This window comes from Magnolia sinica, chromosome 17 (assembly GCF_029962835.1).
Source record: "Magnolia sinica isolate HGM2019 chromosome 17, MsV1, whole genome shotgun sequence".
In the NCBI taxonomy this organism is placed as follows: Eukaryota; Viridiplantae; Streptophyta; class Magnoliopsida; order Magnoliales; family Magnoliaceae; genus Magnolia; species Magnolia sinica.
The window spans coordinates 48,387,298-48,415,246 of NC_080589.1; the positions used below are offsets into that span (position 1 = coordinate 48,387,298).

General features: G+C 38.0%; 1 protein-coding gene across 1 annotated transcript in view; it reads left to right on the plus strand.

The window, feature by feature from the left end:
- Positions 1-26,604, plus strand: part of LOC131230332 (probable CoA ligase CCL7) — a 32,997-nt gene extending 6,393 nt beyond the window's left edge. The window contains exons 3-6 of the mRNA XM_058226202.1: positions 15,207-15,352; positions 22,752-22,819; positions 23,658-23,760; positions 26,239-26,604. Of these exons, the coding sequence (XP_058082185.1) occupies positions 15,207-15,352; positions 22,752-22,819; positions 23,658-23,760; positions 26,239-26,352 (431 nt within the window). The 3' untranslated portion in view covers positions 26,353-26,604. The remainder of the gene's footprint in view (positions 1-15,206; positions 15,353-22,751; positions 22,820-23,657; positions 23,761-26,238) is intronic.
- The last annotated feature ends 1,345 nt before the right edge of the window (positions 26,605-27,949 follow it).

Below are 27,949 nucleotides of genomic sequence, written 5' to 3' on the forward strand. Positions count from 1 at the left end.
TTTGAATCAATGCTGTCCTATTTTTATCTCAAATAGCTGTTGATCTGAAGTTGTGTTTAAAAAATTGAAATGTTGTCTGTGCACCAAAATTCGGTTGGGTACTTTTATCAGCTCGACTTGAAATTTTGTGTTGCTTGTCATGAACACATTGATTCAACAAAATTAAGAAATAATTTCATTTATTCAATGTCGTACTATATTCACTGTACAAAACTAAGTTACACCATTGTTAAATTTCTGGTTTTGAATATCCGGATGATGTATCAAGATTCCTTTCTGGGCAAAGTGGATGGCAATTTTATTAATAATGAAAACTGAATACAGGAATAGCGGTTTTTTTTTTTTTTTTGAGGGGCACCTAACCTTACCCCTTATCCAATCAAATCCAAAGAATACAAAACAAAGTTCCTAAGGAGATGCAGCTTGTCTGAGAACGCTGCTCTTTTGACTGATGTAGGAAGATCCAACTGGCTGAAAAGGCTTGATCATGTGCGCCATCACAAGCTTGGTTAGCTAATGAGTCAGCCACCTGAATACTTTTCCTGAAAATTTGCAATGCATCTGCTTGTAAATCTAGCATAAGAAACTTAATTTGGATCTATTAATATGAGACAAACCATGGGACACACTTACCTTTAAGCCATAAATTCAAGAAGGTTAGAACCATTTTCAATAAGGATTTTCTTATTACCATTAAGAGAACAAAATTTGAATCCATCTTGTATTGATCAAGTCTCTGCCACTGTGTTAGAGCAAACACCATAAAAAATGAGAGGAAGTGTCATCAAAATTTCATGTTGGAAGCCTATGAGCAATGTTGTCAAATGGCATAAGCAATTGACTATGCCTAATCACTTAAGCAATTGCACACTTAAAAAAGAAAGGAAAAAAAACAAAAAAAGGAAAAAAATCGAAAAAAGTTGTAATAAAATCTACAAAACTAAGAAAAACTTTATGTAATTACTAGAAGTGATCCAATTTGTTTTTTTAAACCTATTTTATTATAATTTGTGCAATTAGTACCTAAGCTATATAAGTATGATTATTGACAAGTTACACACTTGCACCAAGTCATCTTTTAATTTACTAACAAGTAACAAATAACAACAATGTATTAAAAATATGGAAATTTGATTAATAATGATAACTTGATGAATTACTTTACTTGCTGTATAAATGGTCCAAAGTACAAACAACAAAATAAGTAACAATTAAAAAAACAAAAGTACAACTTACAAATTACAACTTATAAACTTACAATTATAATTTACAGTTTAGAACTACAAGTTATAACTTACAACTTATAATATTATATACATTGATCCCTCTCCCATTATGGCACATCGCCACCATCGTCACTGTCACCATCATCATTAGAGTCATCTCCTTATTCAATGGGTATTTCAGCTTGTTATGTTTCTTTATCATCGGTTTGCACAAGTTGCTCATCCACATCCAATGGTTGATCATTTTCTTCTTGTATCTCTTTAATCTCGTTCTCATTTTATTGGTCGATTGCTACTAGGCCTCGTGTTACTGCTTGCTCATCTTCTTCGCCTTTGAGTTAAAGAACCTTCTCTGGGTGTCGATCTAAATCCAACATCTTTGACTTGGGCCCATGTTAGGCTCTTGCTTGCATAGGCCGAATCCTTTGTCTCTATAAGGCACCCACTATCTAACTCCGATTCATCTACGCAGATAGGATCATAGAAATCGGGCTTTTCTCAGCTTGTTTGGAATTTATCTCGTAGTTTTTGGTTGTACTGGACGAAGACGAAGTTATTGAGCTTCTTTTATTCAAGATAATTCCTTTTTATGTGAATCTGCATAGGATTCGAAAATTTCAATTGAAAGTGAATTAGCGATTGTCGTTTGCTTTTAACTCTCTAAGTTTAAATTCAACATTTGATGAATGAATTGCAAAACTTACTTACTCGAACGTACTCCATTTGCGCTCATAACCGCTAACAAAACATGTAAGGCCAAGAATTTTCATGGCTAACTTCTGTAATGTTGGATCCTTTCGTTCTGGTCTACTCCATACATTAACTACCAGTTAGTTGTGCAAATAATAGTTTACATTAGACTTTTTTACATTGTAAGAAATTATTTTTAAGTTACACCAACTCGCTAATGTTCATATTTTATACTTGCCATGTTCATACTCTTATTCCTGACGACTATGTATCTTAAGAAAATCCTTGCACCCTTCATGTAGATGTCCAGCTCTTCAGAAATCCTATCATGCTCTTTTTTATATAGAACCATGCTTTCCAAAACGATAAGAAAGCTCACAATATGCGTTACTGATATCATAGTTCGATCGATGGAAGCAAGGGGAGGGGGGGTGAATAGGACCACTTATGCGCCAATTAAAAGCAAATAACACTTAGGCTTCCAAGGTAAGTGGGTCCAAGTACATAGACTAGAATAGATACAACTAATTGAGTAACTAGTCTATGTTGGTGAGATGTGAAATACCAATTGTGTGTGCTACAAATTAAGTGTCTAACAGACACTTCTAATCATGTATCCATATGAATTAAACAAATTCAATCACAAACAAGGATAGAAATGCATCCACATAAGCCAATCACAAACACAATGATATATAATGGTTTGGCTAATTGCCTACTCCACTCCCGGTGGACGCATTCTCCTTGAGTGTACTGGATTTTACTATCTCGAAGGTTTCTAATAGGTTCACCTCTAACCTTTATACACGTACCCTCCCACTGGAGGCCTACACAAGGTCTTTCACACGTACACTCCCGTCAGAATCTTATTCAAGGACTTACACCCGTACACTCCCGTTGGAAGCCTACACAAGGACTTATATACTCCTGTCAGAGGTTTACACAAGGACTTAATCGAGTTTGGGTCACAAATTCTATACTCAATCCTACACAAGAAAATAGTATATAATGGACTCTAACAAATGACTCTTACTTGTTGGTCGGATAGAGCCCCGTTGATACTCCTTCTTTGAGATGCGTCTTTACTTCTCGAATCCGCTTCTCTTGTGCTCCCCCAATCTTTGAAGTCGATCTTCTTCCGCTTTCTTGAATTGGCTACTGGCAACAATTTTCCTATTGAGACACCAAGGTAATGGGAGAGATGTTGAATCTCTTACAACTATGAGATAATTGGTTCCAATTTGGGATTCACCTAGATTGGCATTCTAGAGGATGATGGACATTGGGATTTACCTATGGGATTAATGTCTAAACTCTAAAGAGAATGCAAGATACCATGTTTTATATGGGTGAATAGGATCACTTAAAAATATATGTCAATTAAAAACAAATAACACTTAGGCTTCCAAGCCAAGTGAGTCTAAGTATATAGACTACAATAGATAGAACTAATTGAGCAACTAGTCTATGTGGGTGGGATGTGAAATACCAATTGTGTGTGCTACAAATTAAGTGCCTAGCATACACTTCTAATAATGTATCTTATATGAATTAAATAAATTCAATCACAAACAAGAATAAAAATGCATCCACATTAGCCAATCACAAACATAATGATATATAGTGGTTCAGCTAATTGCCCACTCCACTCCCGACGATCACACTTTCCCTGAGTATATCGGATTTCACTATTTCGGAGGTTTCTAATAGGTTCACCTCTAACCTTTATACGTACCCTCCCGCCGGAGGCCTATACAAGGTCTTTCACATGTACACTCCCATCGAAAGCCTACACAAGTACTTACACATGTACACTCCTATCAGAGGCCTAACACAAGGACTTACACACGTACACTCATATCGGAGGCCTAATACAATGACTTGCACACGTACACTCCCATCAAAGACCTACACAAGGACTTTGAGTTTGGGTCACAAACTCTATACTCAATCCTACACAATGAAAGAGTATACAATGGACTCGAACAATGACCCTTACTTGTTGGTCGGATTGAGTCCCGTTGATGCGCCTTTTTTGAGATGTGTCTTCACTTCTTGATCCGGTTCTCTTATAATCCCCCAATCTTTGAAGTATGAGATAATCGCTTCCAATTTGAGATTCACTTAGATGGGCATTCTAGAGGATGATAGACATTATGATTTACCTATGGGATTGATGTCTAAACTTTAGAGAATGTAATATATCATGTTCTTCATCAAATGGAGCTTGGAATGCTCATTAGAGTGATTAATTACAATGGAAAAGGCATAGATCTCTTTGGGTGATAGCCTATGAGTCTTGGGAAAACTTAAAATGCACTAGGGGTTCTAAATAATCTAAAACCACTATTTGCTCAAAGATTCGAATGTAAAATATATAAAGAAAAAGCTCCAATGGATTTATAACGGCTAGTATCGATTAATTGATCTTTTGATCAATTGAACTTAATTCGATTTTGGGGCAAAAATGTTGCTGGACGTTTTTGCGCACCTTTGATCGATCGAGCAAAGGGCCTTTGATCAATCCAGACGAATTGAAGGTTCGCTCGATTAAACATGTGCATTTTGGTTTTCATTCTTTCCACACACTTTGCACATGATCTAGTTGATACACACCTCATGACTAATGGTTTTCCTATATGGAACAAGTTATCTGAGGTAGGTTATTTAGGACCTAAAGAGGTATAAGGTTAGGGTCACACCAAGGCAGCTCAAGTTACCTGTTTCTTCACTCCTTGATGCAGCAAATCTTCATGTGTCTTCGATCTTTGGCTTCCAAGGGCTTAACCGACTCACTGGCACACTGCTACATGTGATTGACAAACAAGTGCACTTATAGAAGGCAGTCAAATACCATGGAGATGACATTTGGCTGCCCCATCTCTTATCTATAATATCTAAGATGGACCTGTAATCACGTTCTTTATAGTTGAAGTGGTAATGATTTTGTTTCTAGCTCTCTCCATCGTATCATAGATGTAGCCCATGGTGGCTTCTCCTCACCATCCGCTAATCGTAACACACTTACTAAGGGTGCCGATGATTTTAATACCTTTAGCACTTGTGTCCAAAATGAGTATGAGAGGATGATTTGTTAGACTAACTTCCCTTTGATCTTCTTTGACAAAGGCCTATTATTCCAATTGACTGATAGTACAAAGGTTCTAAGCTCAGATTTCTTCGAATGCAACCTTTGTAGTGTTAAGAAAGCTGTTGTGAATAAAGCGATGGCTGGATGAAGCAAATTATACCCAATGTGCCTCATGTGATGGAGAAGAAGGACATTCTTGTACATAAAAACTGTGATTAGTCTAGCCCTATAAATTACTTTAAGATACAACCTACTTATATATTTTAACATTAGATCTATATAACGTGCTGCTCATGGGTTCGAAAATAGACGACACTTCTTCTCCACAATAAGGCGACCGACGGGTGTATAGGAGACTGCATTGTTCGTGATAATTTGGACAACACAATCTTCTCCTATTTTCTCAACTAAACTATTTAAAATTTTTAACAAATGGTTGGCTGTCTAGGAGTGGGTTGATCCATCCACTGACTTAAAAAAACATATTCCTAGTTAGACAGTTTATAAGAAAGTTAATTAGTATCCGACCGGATCTAAAGGTCCATCTGTTGGCCTAGTGTACAACCATTGATTTTCCGCTCCTCTTTGTATCCATAAAGTATCTAGTACACTCAACCTACTTTTGAGGCAACTTTCCCTCACTTCATTATACAATGGGTGTTTCAATCCAAGTCCAAAATTGACCTATCGCTTTCACCATAACTTTCAGGCTCTTCAATCTTACGGTGTTGAAAGCAACATTGGCTTGGTATAACCACTATTGAATCGTGTTTTTTTTTTTTTTCTTTTTTTTTCTTTTTTCTTTTTTGTTTTTGTTTTTGTTTATGTTTTGTTTTGTTTTGTTTTGTTTTTTTTTTTTAAATTCTTTTTAATTTTTTTTTTTAATTTTTATTTATAGTGGTTTTCTAAAGTGATTTGTGCAGGTCCTTTGCCCTTACCTCTTTGGTCAACTATATCCTCAGGATGTGGTTTACACCACCTATCTGTTGGTCTTTTGGGTACCGATGGTCTATATTGCCTTGTAGGTGTAGCAATGTCCAAATTAATAACATCAATGTCCTTATATGCTTCTCATCCCATAAATTCTTCTTGGATAATCGTAGTGTCATGCTTTTGTCCAGCATGCTTCCATCCATAATTTACTTTTGGATCTCTAGAGTAACATTAGGATAAGTTCTTGCATTTGATCGCAAGGTGTGTGTAAGGTGTTGCTTGTGCCGGCCAATGACATTAGAACTTACAAATTTGCATAGATCACATACTATAAAAGACTTTTTGATAGCACTATGATAGCTCCCATGCTTCTAAACCAGGTCATTGGACTTGGGTATGTGTGTATGTATGTGTGTGTGTGTGTGTGTATATATATATATATGATTGGGAAGAAGACATGCTGAATAAGACTTGATGTTGATTCGGCTAAGTAAATACTGAATATTAAACAGTAATAGAAGAACTAAATAAGTTGTATTTTAAGTAAATACTACTACTATTCTAACTTCTAACTAAGTAGCAATTCTTGAACGGTGAACAACCAGAGCCTCTTACTCAATACATTAAACAGTTTCCATTAATGAAACATGTAAATCCATTGGAAAATAAAAAAGACACATGTCTGATGAAATGGTTGTTGCTTTCTACTCTAATAATGAATCATTGGTTTAATTAAATAACTAAATAAAATAGACAGACCTTTCTCTTCTTCATAGGTTGATGGATCTTCTCAATTTGAAGATCTCCTACATTGAGAATACATATTCCAGTTGACCGAACTCAATTCTAATTATTTTGCTCCGAAGCAAAGATATCTACAGGGGCCGGTTCGTACCATTCAGATATTTGCCTAAAGGAACAGACCCAATTGTCAAACTTGTTTCTTTGACCAGTAGTACTAAATGTATTAGAAACTTCAAACTAGAGAGACTCTCACTATATTGGAGTTACGCAAACTTGTGTGTGAGAGAGAGTACTATAGTCACACTTGTAAGGGGGAGAGAGAGAGAGAGAGAGAGAGAGAGAGAGAGAGAAGCCTTTAGAAGATTGTGAAGAGGGGTGGGGGGGCTAGAAGTGCCTTTTATAAGCAACAATTGAGTTTTTTTGGAAATAAATAAATGTCCTATAGTTAGATTTTTGACCATTGGAGTTGCAATTGCATGCTCATGGCATAATGCCATATTGATGCAGGACATGGAAATTAAACATGATATGCAAGATTTCAGACTTTAGATTATACTAATTTAGGAACATTCACAAAACTTCCACATCCCACATAAAGTCAAGCATTCAGTCAAGGGGAATCTACAAGGGTCCAAGCCTACACATGCTAGGGCTAGATCAATTAAAATTATAGACCACACAGTGATCAAAGGAGAGTAGATTCATCCACACATGCAAAAGATTATTTTCCTAATCCAAGGGATTCACATGTTTCAATTCGGAAAACCCTAGGGCTGAAAAAAGTGGAATAAAAATTGTATTTAGGATAATCTAGGGTTAGGGCTAAGGAAATATGGTGAGAGAGGAGTGAAAGAGAGGAAAGAGAGAACCTGAGATCAGTCCACGTGTGTGGGCAACAAGTGGGCCTGACGCACGTGCATGGATTGTGGCCCGCATGTGTGTGGGTCCCATGAACCCAAAAAGGGTCAGCAAGGGGTTGGTCGGCCAGGGGTGGGCCACCCACACACCAATTTTCAGATCGAACGGATGACTAGTTTGAGCACGGTGTTCCACCGAAGTTTTAGCCCTCTTGTAGAGCCTGATTCTGGAAATCTGCTGTAGAGAAGGATTGACTGCAAAATAAAGGTGGATTTGAAGAGTGGATAGCTGTGAGAGATGATGATTATGGATGGTAAGAGATAGGGGCGATTTGAGATGGGTGTGGCTTCGCACCACGGTAGTTAGCCCTTCGAAGAAGGGAGGGTTCCGCACCCAATTGGATTTCCACAACTCAGAGAATTAGAAAAGCAGGAAAATGCAGAATTTAATTCATCATCTTTAATTAAAAAAAAAGCCTACAAGGGGTTGCCTATTTATAAGAAAAACCTATACCCCAAAAGCTGCGCCATGTGCGCACCCTATTACTTAGAGACGAAGTAACAAAAATAACAACTAATCAAAGCAATCTAAACTGTCCATGATATTCCTAATAACAATAATAAGCAAAATTCAAAGTATTAGATCATCCAGAGTAATGAGCCACGATCATGAGATCCAATGGTGGGATCCTCATGACGATCGGGTCCACTCCAAGGAACCAAAACACAGTCCTCTAACTAAGAGACCTTCCTTGGACGTCATCATCGATCCAGATCGATGGTAGGGCCCTCTTCCTTGCGTATGTGCATAGGGGGGTGTGCGTGTGGGCGAGATGTCCCCATCAACTCTCCCCAGCCGCAAAGATTTTGCCACTGGCGAAACAAAACTCCTGAACCGCTCCAAGATGTCAGGATCAACTCGTTGAAGCTCCTCCTTAATGAGCCACGTACTATCTGAAGCTGGGCGTGACTTCCACTTAACCAAATACTTTTGAAACCCGCTGTCCGACGTTGATACTATCCGATGATCCAGAATATACTATCTCCTCTTTAGGTGTGGGAAGGGAAGGTATGAGAGGTAGAGGCTGAGAAGGAGGGTCGGGAAGAAGCCATGGATTAAAGAAAATGTTTAGAGAATCAGGATGGTGAGGCGAAAGGCTGGACAATATATCAGGGGTCCCTTGAAAAGCAACTAGATCCTTCATATTGAATGTGGAACTAATTCCCATGAAAGGTGGAAGATTTATCACATATGCATTGAGACCATTTCGTTTTATAATTTTGAATGGTTAAGTGCTACGTGCGTGTAATTTACGAACAACTTCCTGAGGGTATTGCTGTCTTGATGCGGACCATCACAGAGTCCTCTACATTGAATTTCTTGAAACGTTTATGTTGGTTTGCAGAAAGTTTGTAATGTTCATTACTAGTAGTCATCTTTCGCCTGATTTCTTGATGTAATGAATAAATGTGATGCGCGAAGGACTCTGCAGACTCTGATGGCCTATGAGACAATGACATAGGGACAAGATCAATAGGCTTCATAGGTTTATACGTCCCAAACTAAATATGAACAACATTACACCAAAATGTGTCTTTATATGATCCAAACTGAATAGGAACAAGACAACGGTGCGAGACTGGAATGGAAGTTTCATCAACCCCAGATCCTCTATAGGGTTGAGGATGAGCTTTAAGTTTCAAGCCAGACAGATGGCCCACAGTGCCAGTTGATATCACGTTGGCACAACTATCGCTATCTATAATCATCTCGTAGCTTTTATCGCCACATTTTGTGTAAGTATTGGAGATCGTGTTGCGGCGCCAATCTCGGTATTCTTTACTTGTGCAAAGGCGCAACGCATAACTGCAAGGGTCGCAGACTCTTGCGCTCCCTCTTCCTCATCACTAGGGGTTTTTGCTGGCTCATATTCTTCCTCCTCACCATTACTTTCTGGGGGCACTACTTCTACTTGCCCTTCAATAAGGAACACCTTGGTGCCCTCTTTCGTGCCACATTGGTGGGCAAAGTGACCAAACTCCTGACATCTAAAAAACCTAATCGCCTCGCTTTTGCGCGAGCTAGATCCAACAACTTCTTTATCCTTATCATCCTTAGGACTTGACTGAGTACTACTGGAAGGCTTATACTGATATCTAGTGCCAGGTTTATCCCCAGAAGGGTTGGCCTTAGTACTAGAATCACGAGACTTAAACCGCCTTCCCACGGATGCTTTGAGGTATTGCTCAACCTCCAACATTACTTGATACATCTGTTTAAGAGTGTCTGTCTTTGGCGAACAATTCTCTCCTAATGTCAGAACAGAGGCCTGTTTTAAATTAAGCAAGAGTGAGTATGAGCTCCTCATCAACTTTACATCGGGATAAGTACTCTTTGAACTTCCCAATGGATTCAGTAACACTCATGGAACCTTGTCGAATAGATTGCCATTCCTCAACCAACCTCAAGTGATAAGAGAAAATGAGGTACTTTTCTTTAAGAGTTTCTTTCATTTCTTCCCAATGGACTATTGGGGACTCCTCCGACATTTCTTTCTTTCACTCTACAGTAGCCCAAAACTTTTTAGATTGGCCCACAAGCTTCATCTTGTCGAATCGGATTCAATGAGCGCCTGACATGTCATACCACTCAAAATAGTCATTCATATCCGCCAACCAATCTAGAAAAGCCTTAGGGTCCAAGTGGCCATCAAACGTAGGGACATCTAATCTAACTCCCTTGAGGAGTTGCGCATCTGGGTCATAATGATCATGATGCCTCTCGCGGTGTGGGTACATGGGTATGCACTCATGACCAATTCCTTAGCCACCTCCATTCTTTGGTCTATCCTCCTGATCACTTGCCTGAGATTGGGCATCTTCCCCAATGGTGGGGTTTGCCCGAGCGGAGGTCTCTAATTGGGTAATGCGCACATTAAGCTGTTCAAAGCGTTTGTTCATATGTTGTTCTAAGTGCTTACCCAAAGGCTCAAACTGCCGAGTTATATTGTTTATTGATTCTTGCAATTGTTCCATGTTTAGTGTAGAGTGCAAGCCAAAACCACGACCAGTACGTGTGAACATACAACTACTTACTCAATTTAAAGACCCTCTAACACAACTACATGTACCTAAATGGGACTATATGATCCTACTGGACTCTATATGAGGGAAACTACACAATGCTACTAAATTTCCAGCAATCTAATTGCCAAAAGAGTCTGTCAACAGAAAATTCAGCCAAGAAATTTGGGGATGTTTTTACAGCAGAAAATTCAGCAGCCCCTAATGTGAGTAATGGGTCCTAAACAGCCCTATATGATAAGACTTAATGCAAATTAAACGTGAGTAGACTAAACCCTAAACATGCAATGCAATCCCCTATGAAAAACCTAGGCTTTGATACCAAATTTGATGCAGGACATGGAAATTAAACATGATATGCAAGATTTTAGACTTTAGATCATACTAATTTAGAAACATTCACAAAACTTCCACATCCCACATAAAGTCAAGCATTCAATCAAGGGGAATCTACAAGGGTCCAAGCCTACACATGCTAGGGCTGGATCAATTAAAATTATAGACCAAACAATGATCAAAAGAGAGTAGATTCATCCACACATGCAAAAGATTATTTCCCCAATCTAAGGAATTCACATGTTTCAATTCGGGAAACCTTAGGGTTGAAAAAAAGGGGAATAAAAATTGGGATTTAGGCTAATATAGGGTTAGGGACAAGGAAATATGGTGAGAGAGGAGTGAAAGAGAGGAAAGAGAGAACCTGGGATTAGTTCACGCGTGTGGGTAGCAAGCGGGCCTGACGCACATGCGTGGATTGTGGCCCGCATGTGTGTGGGGCCCACGAACCCAAAAAGGGTCAGCAAGGGGCTGGTCGGTCAGGGGTGGGCTACCTACACACCAATTTTCAGATCGAACAGATGGCTAGTTTGAGCACGGTACTCCGCCAAAGTTTCAATCCTCTTATAGGGCCTGATTCTGGAAATCTGCTGTAGAGAAGGATTGACTACAAAATAAATGTGGATTTGAAGAGTGGATGCCTGTGAGAGATTATGATTATGGATGGTAGGAGATATGAGCGATTTGAGATTGGTGTGGCTTCGCATCACGGTAGTTAGTCCTTCGAAGAAGGGACGGTTTCGCATCCAATTGGATTTCCACAACTCAGAGAATTAGAGAAGCAGGAAAATGCAGAATTTTATTCATCATCTTCAATGAAAAAAAACCTACAAGGGGTTACCTATTTATAAGAAAAACCTATACCCCAAAAGCCGCACCATGTGCGCACCCTATTACTTAGAGACGAAGTAACAAAAATAACAACTAATCAAAGCAATCTAAACTGTCCATGATATTCCTAATAACAATAATAAGCAAAACTCAAGTATTAGATCATCCAGAGTAGTGGGCCACGATCATGAGATCCAATGGTGGGATCCGCATGACGATCGGGTCTACTCCAAGGAACCAAAACACAGTCCTCTAACTAGGAAGCCCTCCCTGGACGTCATCATCGATCCAGATCGATGGTGGGGCCCTCCTCCTCCTTGCGCGTGCATAAAGTGTGAGGCGGTGCGGGGTGCGTGTGCGCGAGATGTCCCCATCACATATGCAACTGCATTTGCTTCAAACGGCATAAGCCATAATCGCATATGCAATCCATGCATCAATTTGCCATTGTGCAATCGCATAATCGATTATGCAACTGCACATGACAACACTGCTTGCGGGACCACTTTAGTTGAGATAGAATTGTTACCGGTGTTTTAAATATCAACGATATCAGCCGATATATCCCACAATATATCCTGTATCCCACTTGTGCGATACAAAATGCACAAGTAGTGCGATATATCCCACATGTTTGATCCGGTGAGCATTTTTTATTTTCGACCATTTTTTTCTTCTGTAAATCATGTTAAATTAGTGTCAAATTGTTACAAATCTATGAAAAACATAAAAAATCACGAATTGGGAGATTCAATTTCAAGATTTGGAGGAGATGGGTTGGGTTGCGGAAAATTGAAAAAAAATCAATTTCTCGCAAATTAGTTGTAATCTGTGTCCAAACATAAAATTAAACATGTATGTAACCTGATCTAGTAATTATTCTTTTGCTTTTGAATGTATTTCTTGTGTTCCCATACTTCTTCTTACATTTATAAATTATATGAATAGACGTTGAATATGCTTGCATCAATTCAGTTAGACAATGCATAGATTAGTACCCCATACAAAGAAAACCTATTATATGCACTTGTTTTTTGTAATGTTTTGATTAATAAGTGTGTATCGATGTCTTTTTTAACAATCACTAAAGTTTCATTGAAAAAATCGACCAATTTCCCAATGTTTCCCCATGTTTCCGACAACAACAATACATTACGTGATACAACCTAAATATCCTATGCGATAACCGATACGTATCTGTATCCCAAGGGTGCGATACGTGATGCGATACCGATATTTTGAACACTGATTGTTACTATGGTGGATAAAAGTATTTTTGCCAAAAATATAGCATGACGTGGAACGTTATACGAAGTAGCCTGAAGATGCCAAACGTCTAAAGGGTGTGCACAAAATACATGCCTCTATACACCTTTGTTGGTTCCAAATTCTCCATGGGAAGGCGTAAGCATGGTTTCATGGTTGGATTACCAATTACTCAAAAAAAAAAAATAATAATAATAAAATAAAAATGATGTATTGATTCTGTTTTTGTAGTCAATGATCAATCTCTAAAATGCTCCATTTCATCTTATCCAAAAATTAGGTGAGTTGAGGCAGGGTTTGGTCTTGTTTGAGTCCTTTGAGTTTTTCTCCAGTTATTGTCTTCATTGCATAAAACATGATAAGAAGTGGGAGCATGTCTGAATGCATGAGTGGAGAAGCATTGTTTCAAAATGCTAGCAAGTGTAAAAGTATAGGAAACCAGAGTTGGTGTGCGATTCCAAAGCGTGAATCCAAGGTGCGACACCAAGGTTTTTAAAGGTGTGAGGTTTTTAAAGAGGATGAACATTATAGGGAGAGGTTTTGTTTCTCGATATGTCACATCATTCAGACTCTTCCATATTGATATCCTTCCTACTCAACAACATTGACATCTACTGCTTTACAAGCCTAGAGTCATCTTAGGGCCTGTGTGGTTTTCCAATTTCATATGAAATGGAAATTAAATGAGCCATCATTAACATTTCCATGTGTTTGTTTAAACAGGAATTATGCCTCATAGATCAAAAGTCAAATACAATTGTAAAGGAAGTAGGTAAAGTAAATTGTAAGCATTGCATTTGCACACTATAAAACTACATTTTTACAGTGATTTTTGACTGAAACAATGTAACAAAATCATCATTGCAATCAAATGTAAGTGATGTCGCCACACAATTTTAAGAGTAAATAATCATTACCCATTTATAGCCATTTACCATTGTAATCGGAAAACCAAATAGGCCCTTAGGTTTTATTTATGAGCGCACTCCCCCTTTGTGCCTACCAATCATTTCTTCTTTGAAGTGCACGGGAGGAACATGCCTTGATATCTATTGAGGCGTAAGCCTTAAAAATAAATCCAAAAAATAAAAAATAAAAAAATTTAAAAATAGGAAAAAGTAGCAAACTTTGAAAAGAACCAAAAAATAAATTGAACAATGTAGCATGTTTGAGGCGCATGAGGTGTCTATTGCCATAAAACTTGATTAGTTTGTGTTATGGAATTGGAAACTATTATTACTAAATAAGAAACACAAATGTTCTCTCTTCCTTGATGCAATTACTTTCCTTACTTTCCTTTGTATGAAGATTTCTGAAAAAGAAAAAAAAAAAAGATTAAATGAAACTACCATGTTATAAAATTAGTAAATGCTAACAAAGGCACTCATGTCTTATTCTCTAATAACCCTCTCACATTATGATAAATTTAGTGCATTCATTGGTATTTCGATGCATGGGAAGGCCCGGGTGGTGACGTTAGAGGAAATTGTTCAAAGTTTGGCATATTGGATGGGTGTAAGAATATGGTATTGCCTTTTACATACCTCAGGCTCCCTGTTGTGGGCAAAATCCTAAATGGGCTGCTTTTGAAGATTCGGTGATCGACAGGATAGATAAGTATTTTATATAGTCAGCACTTTTGAATCTTCCCATGTACTGTACGTCTGCTTGGATGAATTGAAACATTATTCATGGAAAAGTTTCATTATCATGAAATACCTTTTTATAGTGTTTGTTTCTGTTGAAATCATTTAATGTATATAAAAAGCAAAAAAGAAAAGAAAGAAAAAACACTAAGAAGTTTTTTATTGTTATCTTCAATTTTAACCCCATTTACGCAGTCCCATTGAATTGTACAATTCATGTAATCCTATGATTCAATGGGATTGGGATTTACGATTTGGATTGTATACATACAGTCCAGTATATGATCTAATATGAATCGTATGATTCTCAAAAATCACACAATTCTCGTAGGGAATCTATATGATTATAAGAACATTGATGGGAAGTAGAGCCTCTTTCATCTTCTTTTGCTTACGCAGTCCATCATTATCATGCTGTACTATTATCAGTATTCTTTGAAAGATATGCTGTTTCTATTTACAATTTATTATTTTAAATATTACTAAATTCATTTTTCTTCAGGTTATTTCAACAATCCACAAGCAACCGAATTCACTGTAGATAAACAAGGCTGGGTACATACGGGAGATCTGGGATACTTTGATGATGAAGGACGATTGTATGTAGTTGACCGAATGAAAGAGCTCATCAAGTATAAAGGGTATCAGGTAACTTATCATTTGGTGATTACTATGTACTTTCTATCATAAACTATTCTTTGACATTGGTTGTAATGAGAAAATATAGGTTGTTATTTCTTTCCTAAGAATGTTCTGTACAGTATGGAGTATATTCTTTTAGGGGTGGTTTTTGTGCAATTATGAGTCCTTTTTTTAAAACACCCACACTCACACCCACACACACCACAATGGGTACTTGAACCCATGACCTCTATGTTGAAACTCTTGTGAATCTACCATTGAGCCATGAGTGGCGACCCATTATTGAGTCTTCTTGTTTATGCAATTAACAGAACTTTATTGACGAGAGAATGCACAAAGGAACACTTATAAAAAAGAAGCAATGAAGATGATAAAAATTGGAGTGTGGTATGCAATAGTTAGCACTCTATTGACACCATTATTCACAAGGAAATTTTATTCTTATTTCCTTCCTATTGGGTGTGGTAGAATGATACCACGAGTGGAAGGTCAAGGCCATGGATCTCTGATATTTCTGATAGTCCCCATGATTCGAAGAAACATGCTAACAATTTTGAAGGGTTCATCATTATAGTCACCCCATTTTTTACAAGTGGTTTACATTGCTTGATTTGGTTGATCTTGTATTAGAGTGTCTTGTTTTTTAGCTTGAATGTTGCAAGAATTGAACCAAGAACTGGTACCCTCACCTTGACCTGATTTCTAGCAAAACCTTCAAACAAAACCAAAAAAGACCAAGAGGTGTGAGACCCAACCTAACCAACCACTGGGGCCCACACCCCTTTTTCATTGTCAAAATCTCTAGGGTGCAGAAATCTAGCTTCTGTTACCCTGAGAGTGGTTTTGAAGTCCCTAATATGCAGGCATCCCATTTCCAGTGCATAGGAGCCACTGTTTTCTGAAGATTAAATTTAAGCCCTGGATTCCCCAATTTCTAATTACTAATTTTCAGTAACTCCTATACCATTGTTTAGCCCATCAAGTTAGCCTTCTAACGAGCCTGAAATCAGCCCGACCTGATCTCCGAGCATCAAGATAAGATCAAATCACCAGAACATTCATGGAGACAGCTTGGTATGAGATTCAGAATTTCCAACAAATCCAACCTAGTTTCACAAGTAGAATTAGTTAGGTGGATATTGCAAATACTGGGGCTACCTAGATGAAAAGCTTGGCAATCATTTCCCATTTTGATTACATATCTTCCACAATCATTATCTGAGTTTTTACAAAGAAAAATCTGTTGGCATTTCTCCATACCATTAGTAGTTCTCCTGGGAAGCTTGAATATGGATTTGAAATGATTTCGCATGCCAACATTAACTGCATTGATTAATGGTAGATAACAGCTTAACAGCTTAGATTTTCATCCTTGAAGTCATTCTTTAATTCTATCAGTAACATATTTGGAGTCATTCTTAAGAGTTTTTACTATTTAAAAGTGGACTGCCAAAATATTTTGGAGTTCAATGAGATGCACGAGTGCATAAATCCCTGGCAAATAATTCTTTCAGGGTATTGTTCAAAAAAAAAGCTACTGATTTGTCAAAGTTGATATTTAGACTTGCTTCAGTACAATATGAGTTTATAATTTCATTTATGATTCAACACTTTGGAAGAGTGTTCTTAGCTAAGATTTAGAACATTGTTTGCAAATATTGGTGAGTAAAGTGCCAACTAGATTTAGTGATTCTTGGGGAAATAAGGATTTTAGTTCTAGAGGGATTGGCCAATGGTATGCCAGAAAATTTGGAAACTCTTGTAGGGGATCTGCATAACGAAAGTCCATGAGACTGATTGATATTACCACATGGAATGCCGTTAATCAACACTTAGTAGGAAGGAGTTGTGGTACACTGTAGTACCAGTTGTATCCAGGTTGGATCAAAGCCTAGATTATATTTTAGCTCTTGTAGAAAAGGCCATTTGATCCTATCGTGTCTGCTATCTACTTTGAGACGCATCTAGTTAGATTTTTATTTTTTCCTTTTGAATGAATGGTCATTTTTTGGCAATAAGATGTTGTCATGGATTTTTTATTTTATTATTATTTTTTTTAATTATGAATGATGCTTGAAGGGGGGAATAATTTTATTCAATATTGGTTTAAGAGGGTTGGCTTTGATTTTTTATATGACTTTCTAACTGACATTTTAGAGTCTAATTGTTAGATACTATTTAACCATAGTTGGGGGCCTAACCTTTAGGATCAGAGCAATGTTAATTTTATTTAATACTTTGAGCAAGCATGAAGTAAAGCATTTTTTAAACTATGACGTTGGGGGATTGGCCAATGGTATGCCAGAAATTTTGGAAGAACACTTCATGAAACCTGTCCAATCCTAGGGATTTAAATGGGTTTATCTCCATTAGAGAAAAGAGGATCTCTTCCTTAGAAATCAGAGCTAAGAGGGGTTGATTGTCAGGCAGGAAAAATGACAAAAAATAAAATTGTGATATAAATGGTTGGTAAATTGACATCTGCACTAGGTCAAGAAACCCTTGCATTTGTTGTTTTTGCTAAGGAAAAGTCATAGAAAATGTCATTCCTTTGCATCTGAAAGTGTTTGTTTTGCAATTGCACAAAAGGACCTTTTCCCTTCATGTTTTCCATTTGAAACCTCACAGCTTTGCTAAAGAAAAGTCCGAGAAAATGCTATTCCTTTGCATTTGAAAGTGTTTGTGTTGCAATCGCGCAAAAGGAAACCTTTTTCCCTTCATGTTTTCCATTTGAAACCTCACAAAAGAGGGAAAGGAAACTTTTTTCCACCATTTGACTTTTTGGAGAAGGATTTACTCCCTTATTGAGGTGGGAAAGGCCAAAACAAACAACTTGCCGTGACATCCTCTGCTTCATGAGCAAGTTCAACATCTTGTCAACGTAAACTGAATGCTTCCCCTAGTTTACCCTCAATCCAAACAAACCTTAAGGGCATATGTTTGGATACATGGAATCGAAGGGAAAAGAAAGGAAATAGAGAAGGTTTTTCATTCATGCGACACTTTAGGATGTTTGGATAACAAAGAAAAGTGTGGATTCAATATAACAATAATTGTGATTTTGCTTTGTTGCTCAGGAAAATATGTGACCATTGTTTCTCAAATATGAGATGTTCATTTTCCATCCAAACAAGAGATCTAATGTTGGAATCCAAGGGAAGTTAGTGCTAATGGAAATAATGATTAATTTGTTTTACTTCCGTTTTCACTTTTAGTGCAATCCAAAACATGCCCCAAGGGAGAAAGATAGTATAAAACCTTTCCTTTGGCTTCCATTGAGCTTCATGTTTCCTTTCTTGGTGAAGAAGATTAATAGATGACCAAGGAACTAATCTATCAGACAATTATGCCAAGAGGTTTAGATTGACATGTCATTGGCTTGGTATAGGAGACCATGATGGATGATAGGAAATTCCAAGCTAGAGCCTTTTTCCATGCAAAGGTCCACCCATGAGCAAGAAGAAGCTCTTCATGAGTGTCTTCATATGAGGGTTCATTTAGTTACATTTAGAATCTTGTCAATCTATTTCCGGTTGTTGCTCAGATTGGGTCATTGTTTGATCCATATTCTTATGGCCAAGTTGATTTTGATTAGGCAAGGAATGATCTACTTCTTCAGTCATGGTGGAATCCTTGATTTCTTTCTCTATTGCATAACTTGGTCTAGAAGATGAGATTTCTATAATGATGCTCTTGATTTTCTTTCTCATGGGAAAGGAGTTGCTCTGATCTTCCATGGAGCGATTACCCCATGTCTTTTTCTTTCAAAATCTTATAATCCAAACCATTTCTGTTCTAATTCTCGTCTATTTTAATAATATACAAAAAAGGACTAAAATATCCCTAAATCCCGTCACCACCTCACAGGCCTTCTGTACTTGGTCATAATCCAGTTGATTTATCTCAGAACATCACCTTGGGTTCATTCCAAACATGGACAAATTTGTGCCATCTAGACATAGTTTGGGGCTTGAAAGTGGCCTGTAGAGTAAGTTGTAGAAAAGAACTAATTTAAACTCCACATAACTAAATTGGGTAGAACTAGGACTGTTACTTGCCAATTAACACTACTAACTAATCGGTCAAAAAAGAAAAAAAGAAAAAAAACAACTAATGAACTACTAAACAAATTAAGAACCCCAAAATGTGTGGACTGCTTGGACCGGTAAAGAACAGCCAGATTGTTGGCCCACCAACAGTTTAACAATATGATCGTGGATTCCTCCATTGGGTGGACAAATTATGGCACAATCTGATCCATTTAATAGATAGACCTTCACAACAATTGTCTGCGTCATATGGTTCACTCTTGGATTTGCATTAATCCTTCTCAAGTCGGAAGAACTCACCCTGAAAGCTTGAATCTCCATGTTTGTCCGTCGGCACAACCCACCTGTATATTATGTCACCATCGGCTTTGATGGAGTTGATGATATAGGCCCAATAATCAGATTGTGACAATTCTCATTGGAACTCAGTTACTCAACCATTGTGCAGCGTTGCCCTTTTTGTCTCCTTGTCAACAAAGATTCTCTCCATGTTTGTTGTGTCTTCTGTTTCAGGTTGATCTTTGCAATGTCTAGCTTGATTGTCATCATTGTCTTTGTATCTATCTTTGATTGTTTAACTGTTTCGATATTTGCAATGCAATCTCAATACCCATACCTGTTATATGCTCCCGAGCGAGGTCAGTTGATCCTACCGTAATTTGTCCAGTATCGCTTTCAACAATAAAGCCATTGATCTATCTTATAATCCATCTTCTGACCATTCATTTGTTGTCATTTGCTTTTATTCTTCATCGATTTCTCTTTTATTCCTTCTTGTGGAGAATAAATGGATACCCGGATCCTCTCAAACATTGGCTTCATTGTGACCCTATCGCTATTACTTTTATTATTATGATCACCATCATCATCATCATCATTGGGGCACCAATCTTTGAAGTACAATTCCCCAAATCAATGCATGTAAAGGGTGACGACGGGTTTTCGCAAAGCAATACATCAAAAATTGTTACTTTCTTACATAAGACTACTAACTAATAAACTGCTGACAAAGTTAAGATGCCGCATGCTGTATGGGGCTCATAAAAATGATCAGGCATATCATGGGCCCACAAAACAACCGTACAATCTGATTATGGAATGGTCTAACAAATTGAATGGGTGGATTTGAACGTGAATGGGTCCTCCATTTCACCCTTCACTCTTTCATTGTTCGAGAAAAAAAAAGAAAAAAAGAAAAAGAAAAGAAAGAAAGAATGAACAAATGATGTAACCTTCTCATCCATCATATGTATCTTGGGGTCCATCCTAGTACTTGCTTGAACTGGACCCAATTTTTTTAGAAAGCTTAGTGTCCTTGTTATGAAGATGGGATTAAATTAGTGAACCCCAGCATGACATCCTTGGTCTTGAATATCGGTATCGACAGAGTATCCACCTGGAAAAATAATAATAATAATAATAATAATAATAATATGATATGGCATCACTTATTGATATTGGGGCCATATCAGCCTGTATTGGTCTTTTTTTTTTTCCTTTTTTTTTTAAAGTAAAAAAATACGAAAAAAAATAGAAAAATAGGAAAAAAAATGAGATATCCAAGAATCTGTCCTCTTTTTTTGTGTGTTTTGACTATGTATTCAAAATGGTTTATCGGACCATTCTTTGGTAAAAATGCTATCCCAACGGGTTCACTTGCTATAAGGTATGCTGTTGATTTTTTTGGGTATATATTGTTAATATTTGCCAGAAATTAATATCATATATTGCTAATATGATTATCTATCAACCATTGGACTATTAACTGTTTCTTAAGGGATATGTGTGTGTGTGTGTATATATATATATATATATATAGAGAGAGAGAGAGAGAGAGAGAGAGAGAGAGAGAGAGAGAGAGAGAGAGAGAGAGAGAGAGAGAGAGAGAGAGAGAGAGAGAGAGAGAGAGAGAGAGAGAGAGAGAGAGAGAGAGAGAGAGAGAGAGAGAGAGAGAGAGAGAGAGAGAGAGAGAAAGAAAGAGAGAGAGAGAGAGAAAAACAGACAGGAAAGGAGAGAGAGAGAGAGAGAGAGAGAGAGAGAGAGAGAGAGAGAGAGAGAGAGAGAGAGTGAGACACTAAGATTAAGAAAAGAGTGTAAGTATGTACCATGTATTGATATTTGATATACAAGTAAGATGTGAAAATTTTGATAAAAAGAAAGTAATATCCAATCTGATTTTTTAAAACAATAAAAAATTTTGAAAATTGCCAAAAAAACCAAAGGCAAAAATATGTTAAAAATAACTTTACAACCTCTAAATGTAAATATTTGTTAAAAGATCTTAGATCTATGTTTAAATAACATAGATCTACTATTCACCCTAAGAAAATTTGGAAGAAATAAAAATGGCTCAAATATAAGAAAGTAATTTAAATCCAGCTGTAAATGGTAGATCCATGTGCAAAACAAACATATATTAACCTAGATCTATCATTCATAATCGTATAATTTTTCTTAAAATTATTTAAAAAAAAAAAGCCAAAAAAATCAATTGAAAATAGAAAAAAATGTAGAAAATAAATTTTTAAATCAATGCATGGGTGAAATCATTACATCCATAATAGTAGAAGACTGAAATGGAATTGTGTGCTGCCCCTGCTTGGATGGAAATCTGTCCAGGCAGGGGCTCAGTGGGTCCCACCGTGATGTATGGATTTTTTCCACACTGTTCATCCATATTTTCCATATCATTTTAGAGTATGAGCCCAAAAATGAGGCAGATCCAAGGCTTCAGTGGGCCATACCATAGGAAGCATTAGTGGTAATGACACCCAACATTGAAACCTTCCTAGGGCCCACCATAATTTTTTATTTTGCCATCCAACATGTTCATAAGGTCACATAGACCTGGATGAAGGGTAAATTTTAGCTTGATCAAAAACTTCTATGGTCCCCAAGATGTTTATAAAGACTTTTTATAGCTGTATATAGAAATATCGGTGCCGATATGGCCCAATATGCTCTGGTACAAGACAATTTTTTCATAACGGGCCAGTATGGCCCCATATTGCGTATTGTATCTGGCCGACATGGATATGATATGGCTATATCAGCCAATAAAGTACTGATATTCATAACTATGATGACATGACAATTGAGTTACTCATTTTAATACAACTTTATTTTATTTATTTATTGATTTTATTTTTTTTTAACCATCTGTGAGACTACATGCACTGCTGCCTATGCATATCTTGAATGCATTTGCATTATGGCATGCGGCAAAATTATTTTTGTCAAGCATCCTAAATTTATTTACATTGATCTCAAAAAATGTCTAAACATGTTGCTACAATAACTTTTCTTGATGCCATGAAATATTAGATTTTGGTTTCATTATTCCGATCTTTGGTTAGGTTGCACCTGCAGAGCTTGAGGGGCTTCTTCTTTCTCACCCTGAAATCCTAGATGCTGTCGTCATCCCGTAAGTCAGAGAGAGAGAGAGAGAGAGAGAGAGAGAGAGAGAGAGAGAGAGAGAGAGAGAGAGAGAGAGAGAGAGAGAGAGAGAGAGAGAGAGAGAGAGAGAGAGAGAGAGAGAGAGAGATACAGACACAGAGAGAGAGAGAGAGAGAGAGAGAGAGAGAGAGAGAGAGAGAGAGAGAGAGAGAGAGAGAGAGAGAGAGAGAGAGAGAGATGCTCACTTCCTTGTTGTACGTCCAACTAGTTGGCCTGTAAGGCCCACCATGGTGTTTGTACGAAAACTTCCCCATCCAGCAAGGTTGTCCCACCATGAAAATGGGATCCCTCAAAAATTAGATCGATCTTGCCCCACATGAATGTGGAGTTTTTTGGGTGGTAATTCATGGTTTTCTATGGTGTCCACAACGGTGTTTGTATGACATCTTCCCTATCCAGCAAGGTTGTCTCACCATGAAAATGGGAATGCCCCAAAAATCAGTTCAATCCAGCCATTAGATGTGCCGTCTGTGAATGTGGATTGTGGAGTTTTGTTGGGTGGTTGTTCATGGTTTCTATGGTGTGCCCCACCTGGTAGTTGGATCGACCTGTTTTTGTGGCATCCCATTTCCATGGTGGGCCCCACACACCAAGTAGTTGGACATACAACTATTGTGTGAGCATTTCTCATCTTTGTCTCTCTCCATAAATGTATATATGTATGTATGTAGTATATGTGCATTCTTCTCCAGATAACTGAAAACAGAAAAGGCAGCAGGAATGTCTATCATTGCTGTTTAAGAGTCTAATTAAGTGACAGAGCCTCTCCACTGAAAATTTGCCTGCATGTTTTTTAATCCTTTTAGGTTTCCTGATGCTGAAGCGGGTGAGATTCCTATCGCATATGTCGTCCGCTCACCCAAGAGCTCACTGACTGAAGAACATGTTAAGGAATTTATTGCAAAGCAGGTATGGGCTTCTCACCTTTGTTCTAGATCATCACTATTTTATTTACTGCCTGTTTGTCCAATGTCAGGCATGTTCGTGCTTCTTCTGGTGCATGATTGTCCAACACGAGTGTTTGGCACATGGTAATTTTTGTAGGAGACGTGAAAAAACTGAAAAGATGTGCATCTCTGGTTTTAACAGGAACTTGACTTTGGTGTAAGCCAAGAGTCGGTTACATCGATCTCCTGTTGTCCATTAATGCTGGATGGGAATCTCAAAAATGCATTTGAAAATGGAATTTGAAATGTGTTGGGATTCCCTCTTATCACAATGAACAGTGGGAAATTGGTGTACACCAATAGCTAGCCTACACCGTGTACACTCCAACTTTTCTCTTTAAAAATATGGAATGTGTTATCATGACCCTGGTTCTTAAAACAGAAATTCTTTTTAACACAACCTTCTACCTTGCAAGAAGCAGGAAGGCAGGTGGTTTTGTCATAAGATCTCTATATATAATGCTGGCAGTTTTCAATGATTTTGCCTTCGCAACTTGTTTTTTGGAGAGTTCTAAAACTTTAGACACGAAAGGACATAGGAGGCATTTTCAATGTAGTTCCGGTTATTTGGTGCATTAAAAATGTTGAGTCATTAACCTAGTTCATTTTGGTGATTTCAAAACGGTTTCCAGCACCTACTCTCCATGATTCTCTAACGGCCTACTTTCGCTCTCCCGATCTTGACTCTTCCTCTCTCCCTGTGCCAGTCTTAGTACATTATAAAATGCTCCATCCAACAACATCTATGGTATGCCCATGTTTTCATTTTGTTCAGGTGGGTCCTTAGTTACGTGATTGAAACGGTTAATATGATGGATCACACTACAAATGGGTCATGACTAAGAATATCACAAATGGGAAAAGCCTGACCCTTCAACTGGGGGCAAGCAAAGACGGTTGGGAATGCAGTTCTTGTCGAGTAAAGGTCAAGGGTTTTATGGCTGTATCCTCCAATCTGGGAGATTTGTAGTGCACAGCACATCCATGGTGGGGTCCATGATACCAAACTGTTTGTATCACCGAACCATGGGTCCATTTATACGAACTAAAATTGTAATGTGCCATACAAACTCTTGGGTCCAGCATCAAATGGTACCTCCTGTCATTAGGGCAGCTAGCCTGAACCACATTGCGCACGGGAAGTCGGGAACCCACAAGCATGATGCTGTTGAGAAATTCTCGTGCTCACAGAACTCTATGAGTTATAGTACTCATATTGTACTGGGACACTTAGTCCAATGCTTTGATCTAGACTATTCATGAAGTCCACTCCGCATTTCATGCGCTACCATACAAACCTTACACCATTCTGACAAATACTAACCATTCAATCTTTGGCCTTTACTATAGATGGTCAGGATCATTTACGCAAAATAGGTCCTAGAAAATTTGATCCAGCTATTTGTTGTTGGGATCAATATGTATTGCTTATGATTCTAAAGAATCACTTTTGCTTGACAATTGTAGCTATCCATCCATTGCTTGGAAAAGGAATGGCTATAGAAAATAATGCCAAATTAAGGGGTTGTATGGTTGCATCTAAATGGGAGTTAATGTGGGTAAATGGGACTTTTGGTGCATTTGGCACCGCGTAAATGAGTGTAAATGGATTTCAAATGCATTGAAGAGGGTGTAAATGGGATTGAATTTAAATAACTTTGTAGAAGGTGAGATTTGGTTGTAAATGGGGAGTGAAAGCTCTCTAGCGAGTTTTATACTCTGGCGGAGTTTCAATACTCATAAACATGCACCCAGAAATTGTACCTGTGAAATAATCATGACTCTGAAATTGAACCGTCCAAATGGTGGGCCTTGCTTTGGGTTGTTCATATACAGTAATGTTGTCTTATTTCAGTGGTGATTGAAAATCATCCAGTGGTCTTTTTTCAGTAAACTAGTGTCCACAAATCAGAGGTCACAATTGTTCAACCAATTTGGTTTTTGGATTATAACTAAAAGACAGTGGCTTCCACAATTATTTCGGCTTAGTTTCAATTAACATCTTCCATATCTACCATTACAACGTGCCAGTATATCAAGCATCACACACACCCAGAGTATCAGTAAATCCAATGCATTCCAATTACAAGCTGTAAAACAGACTTTAGTTTTGAGTGCATTTTAATTACACAACTGAGGATTCCAATTACACTATATTCGAGTCTAATCGTGAGTTGGAATCCATTTACCTCCACTTACAAGCTCCCAAACGAGGCAAAGGATGCATTGGATCATCCTATCAGTGTAAGCATGGTAGCACATGAATTGTGTTATCAGCTTAGGACAGTTCAGATTTATTGATTGACTGTGTAAGTGAAACCATGCAACCAGAAGCACCATAAAGCATTGGAGCATCTCTCATACATTTATATGCACTTATATCTGATCATGAACAAGTTATTAACTCATTTATTGTGTTTATTTTATTTGCATTCCGTAGGTTGCACCCTTCAAGAAATTGCGGAGGGTAACGTTTGTAAACAGCGTACCGAAATCGGTGGCAGGAAAGATCCTTAGAAGAGAACTTATTGAGAAAGTTAGGCCGAAGCTATAAAATATGTATGCAACATCATCTCTTCTACTCTGCTTCTGTAGGCAATAAAATAACTATGGTCCATCTCTCACACGCATTCTCTATCCGTTGATCGAAAACCACATCGGTGGGGTGTGTGAGCAGCTGCATTATGGTCTGAGTGATTTTAGAGGAATGATGCAGTGTATAGCTTAAACACTGCATTAATGATGTGTGCTGAATGAGCATTGAGCAGGTAATGGGTCCATCAATTGAATAACATGTTTTGAATAATTATGTGGTTGCGTTTGGTTGAAACAGATATCATGAAATTTCATGAATGAACTAGGAAATGCTCTCAGACAACTTGAATGAGCAATTTCTATGGTTGATTCATGAGTATTCCCAATTGCAAAGTGCACCAGGACCCTGCGTAAGTCTCACATGTGGTGATGTGGCAAGCATGTAAGATCCTAGCCACTCATCACTCATGACCCACTGGAGATATTACCTTGATTGGAATCGGCTACCACGCCTGTTTTTCAGGCAGCGTGTAAAACACCCTACTATGTGGGGCCCACCGTGCTGAATGTATAAAATCCACTTCATCCATCATGTGGATGGTATTCAAAATCGGTTACATAACGGCAATTACATAACAGTAACAGTAATAACCATTACGCATTATGGGGTCGAAACCCCTGTAACGGCCGTTACAGAAAAATAGGCTGTAATGGCTGCGTAACGGTTGCATTAAGGCCCATAATGGTCCTGTAACAGTTTTTTTCAAAAATAAAAAAGGACCATAACGGCCAATATGGGAGCCATAACAGCCGTTACGGCCTGTATCATATCGGTAAAGGTGGTGGCTGTTACGGCCACCATTACTGTTTTGGAACACCTTGATCATGTGCTATCCTCGATGCTAGGCACTGGAAGCAAACATCAGTAAGATAACAACTCAGGCAGGCCACACCAGGGCAAACCATGAGGATGGGATGACAAACAGAGGTTTATGTGGGCCCCACCATGGTCTGTATCTTTCATCAAACCTGTTCATCAGGTGTAACTCACTAGGATGAAGACATAAAAATCCAGCCTCATTAAAAACTCAGGCAGGACTGGCCCACATGGGTTTTCTGTAGGGTTGATCTTTTGCATCAACGGTGAACATAATGATGCTTCTCACCTGATGGACGTAGTGGATTTTACACGGCATGATGGCCCAACTGGGTCCCATATTCCCTGGGTTTAATTAATCTTCTGGCTCACTAATCTGTTGAGTTGCACATTTAAATTGAAGGTTGCAATCTTCCATTTTCCAACATTTAATTTGTACGATTGTAGCTGACCTCACAGATATATCAGTCTCATTTTTGAGCCAGAGGCATCTATCTAGACAATGGGACTTACTGATAAGTGAATTGGATCGCTCACATGTGCCACATTACCACACGTGAACAGTGAGTTTACTAAGAGAGAGAGAGAGAGAGAGAGAGAGAGAGAGAGAGAGAGCCGTACACTCATGCATTTAGCAGGTTCTGCATGAGCATGCGAGCACTGACGACAGACAAGGAAGAAGATTCAGCTTTTCTTTACGAAATAAAGCTAGTCGTTCTACCTTATCCAAATCAACTAC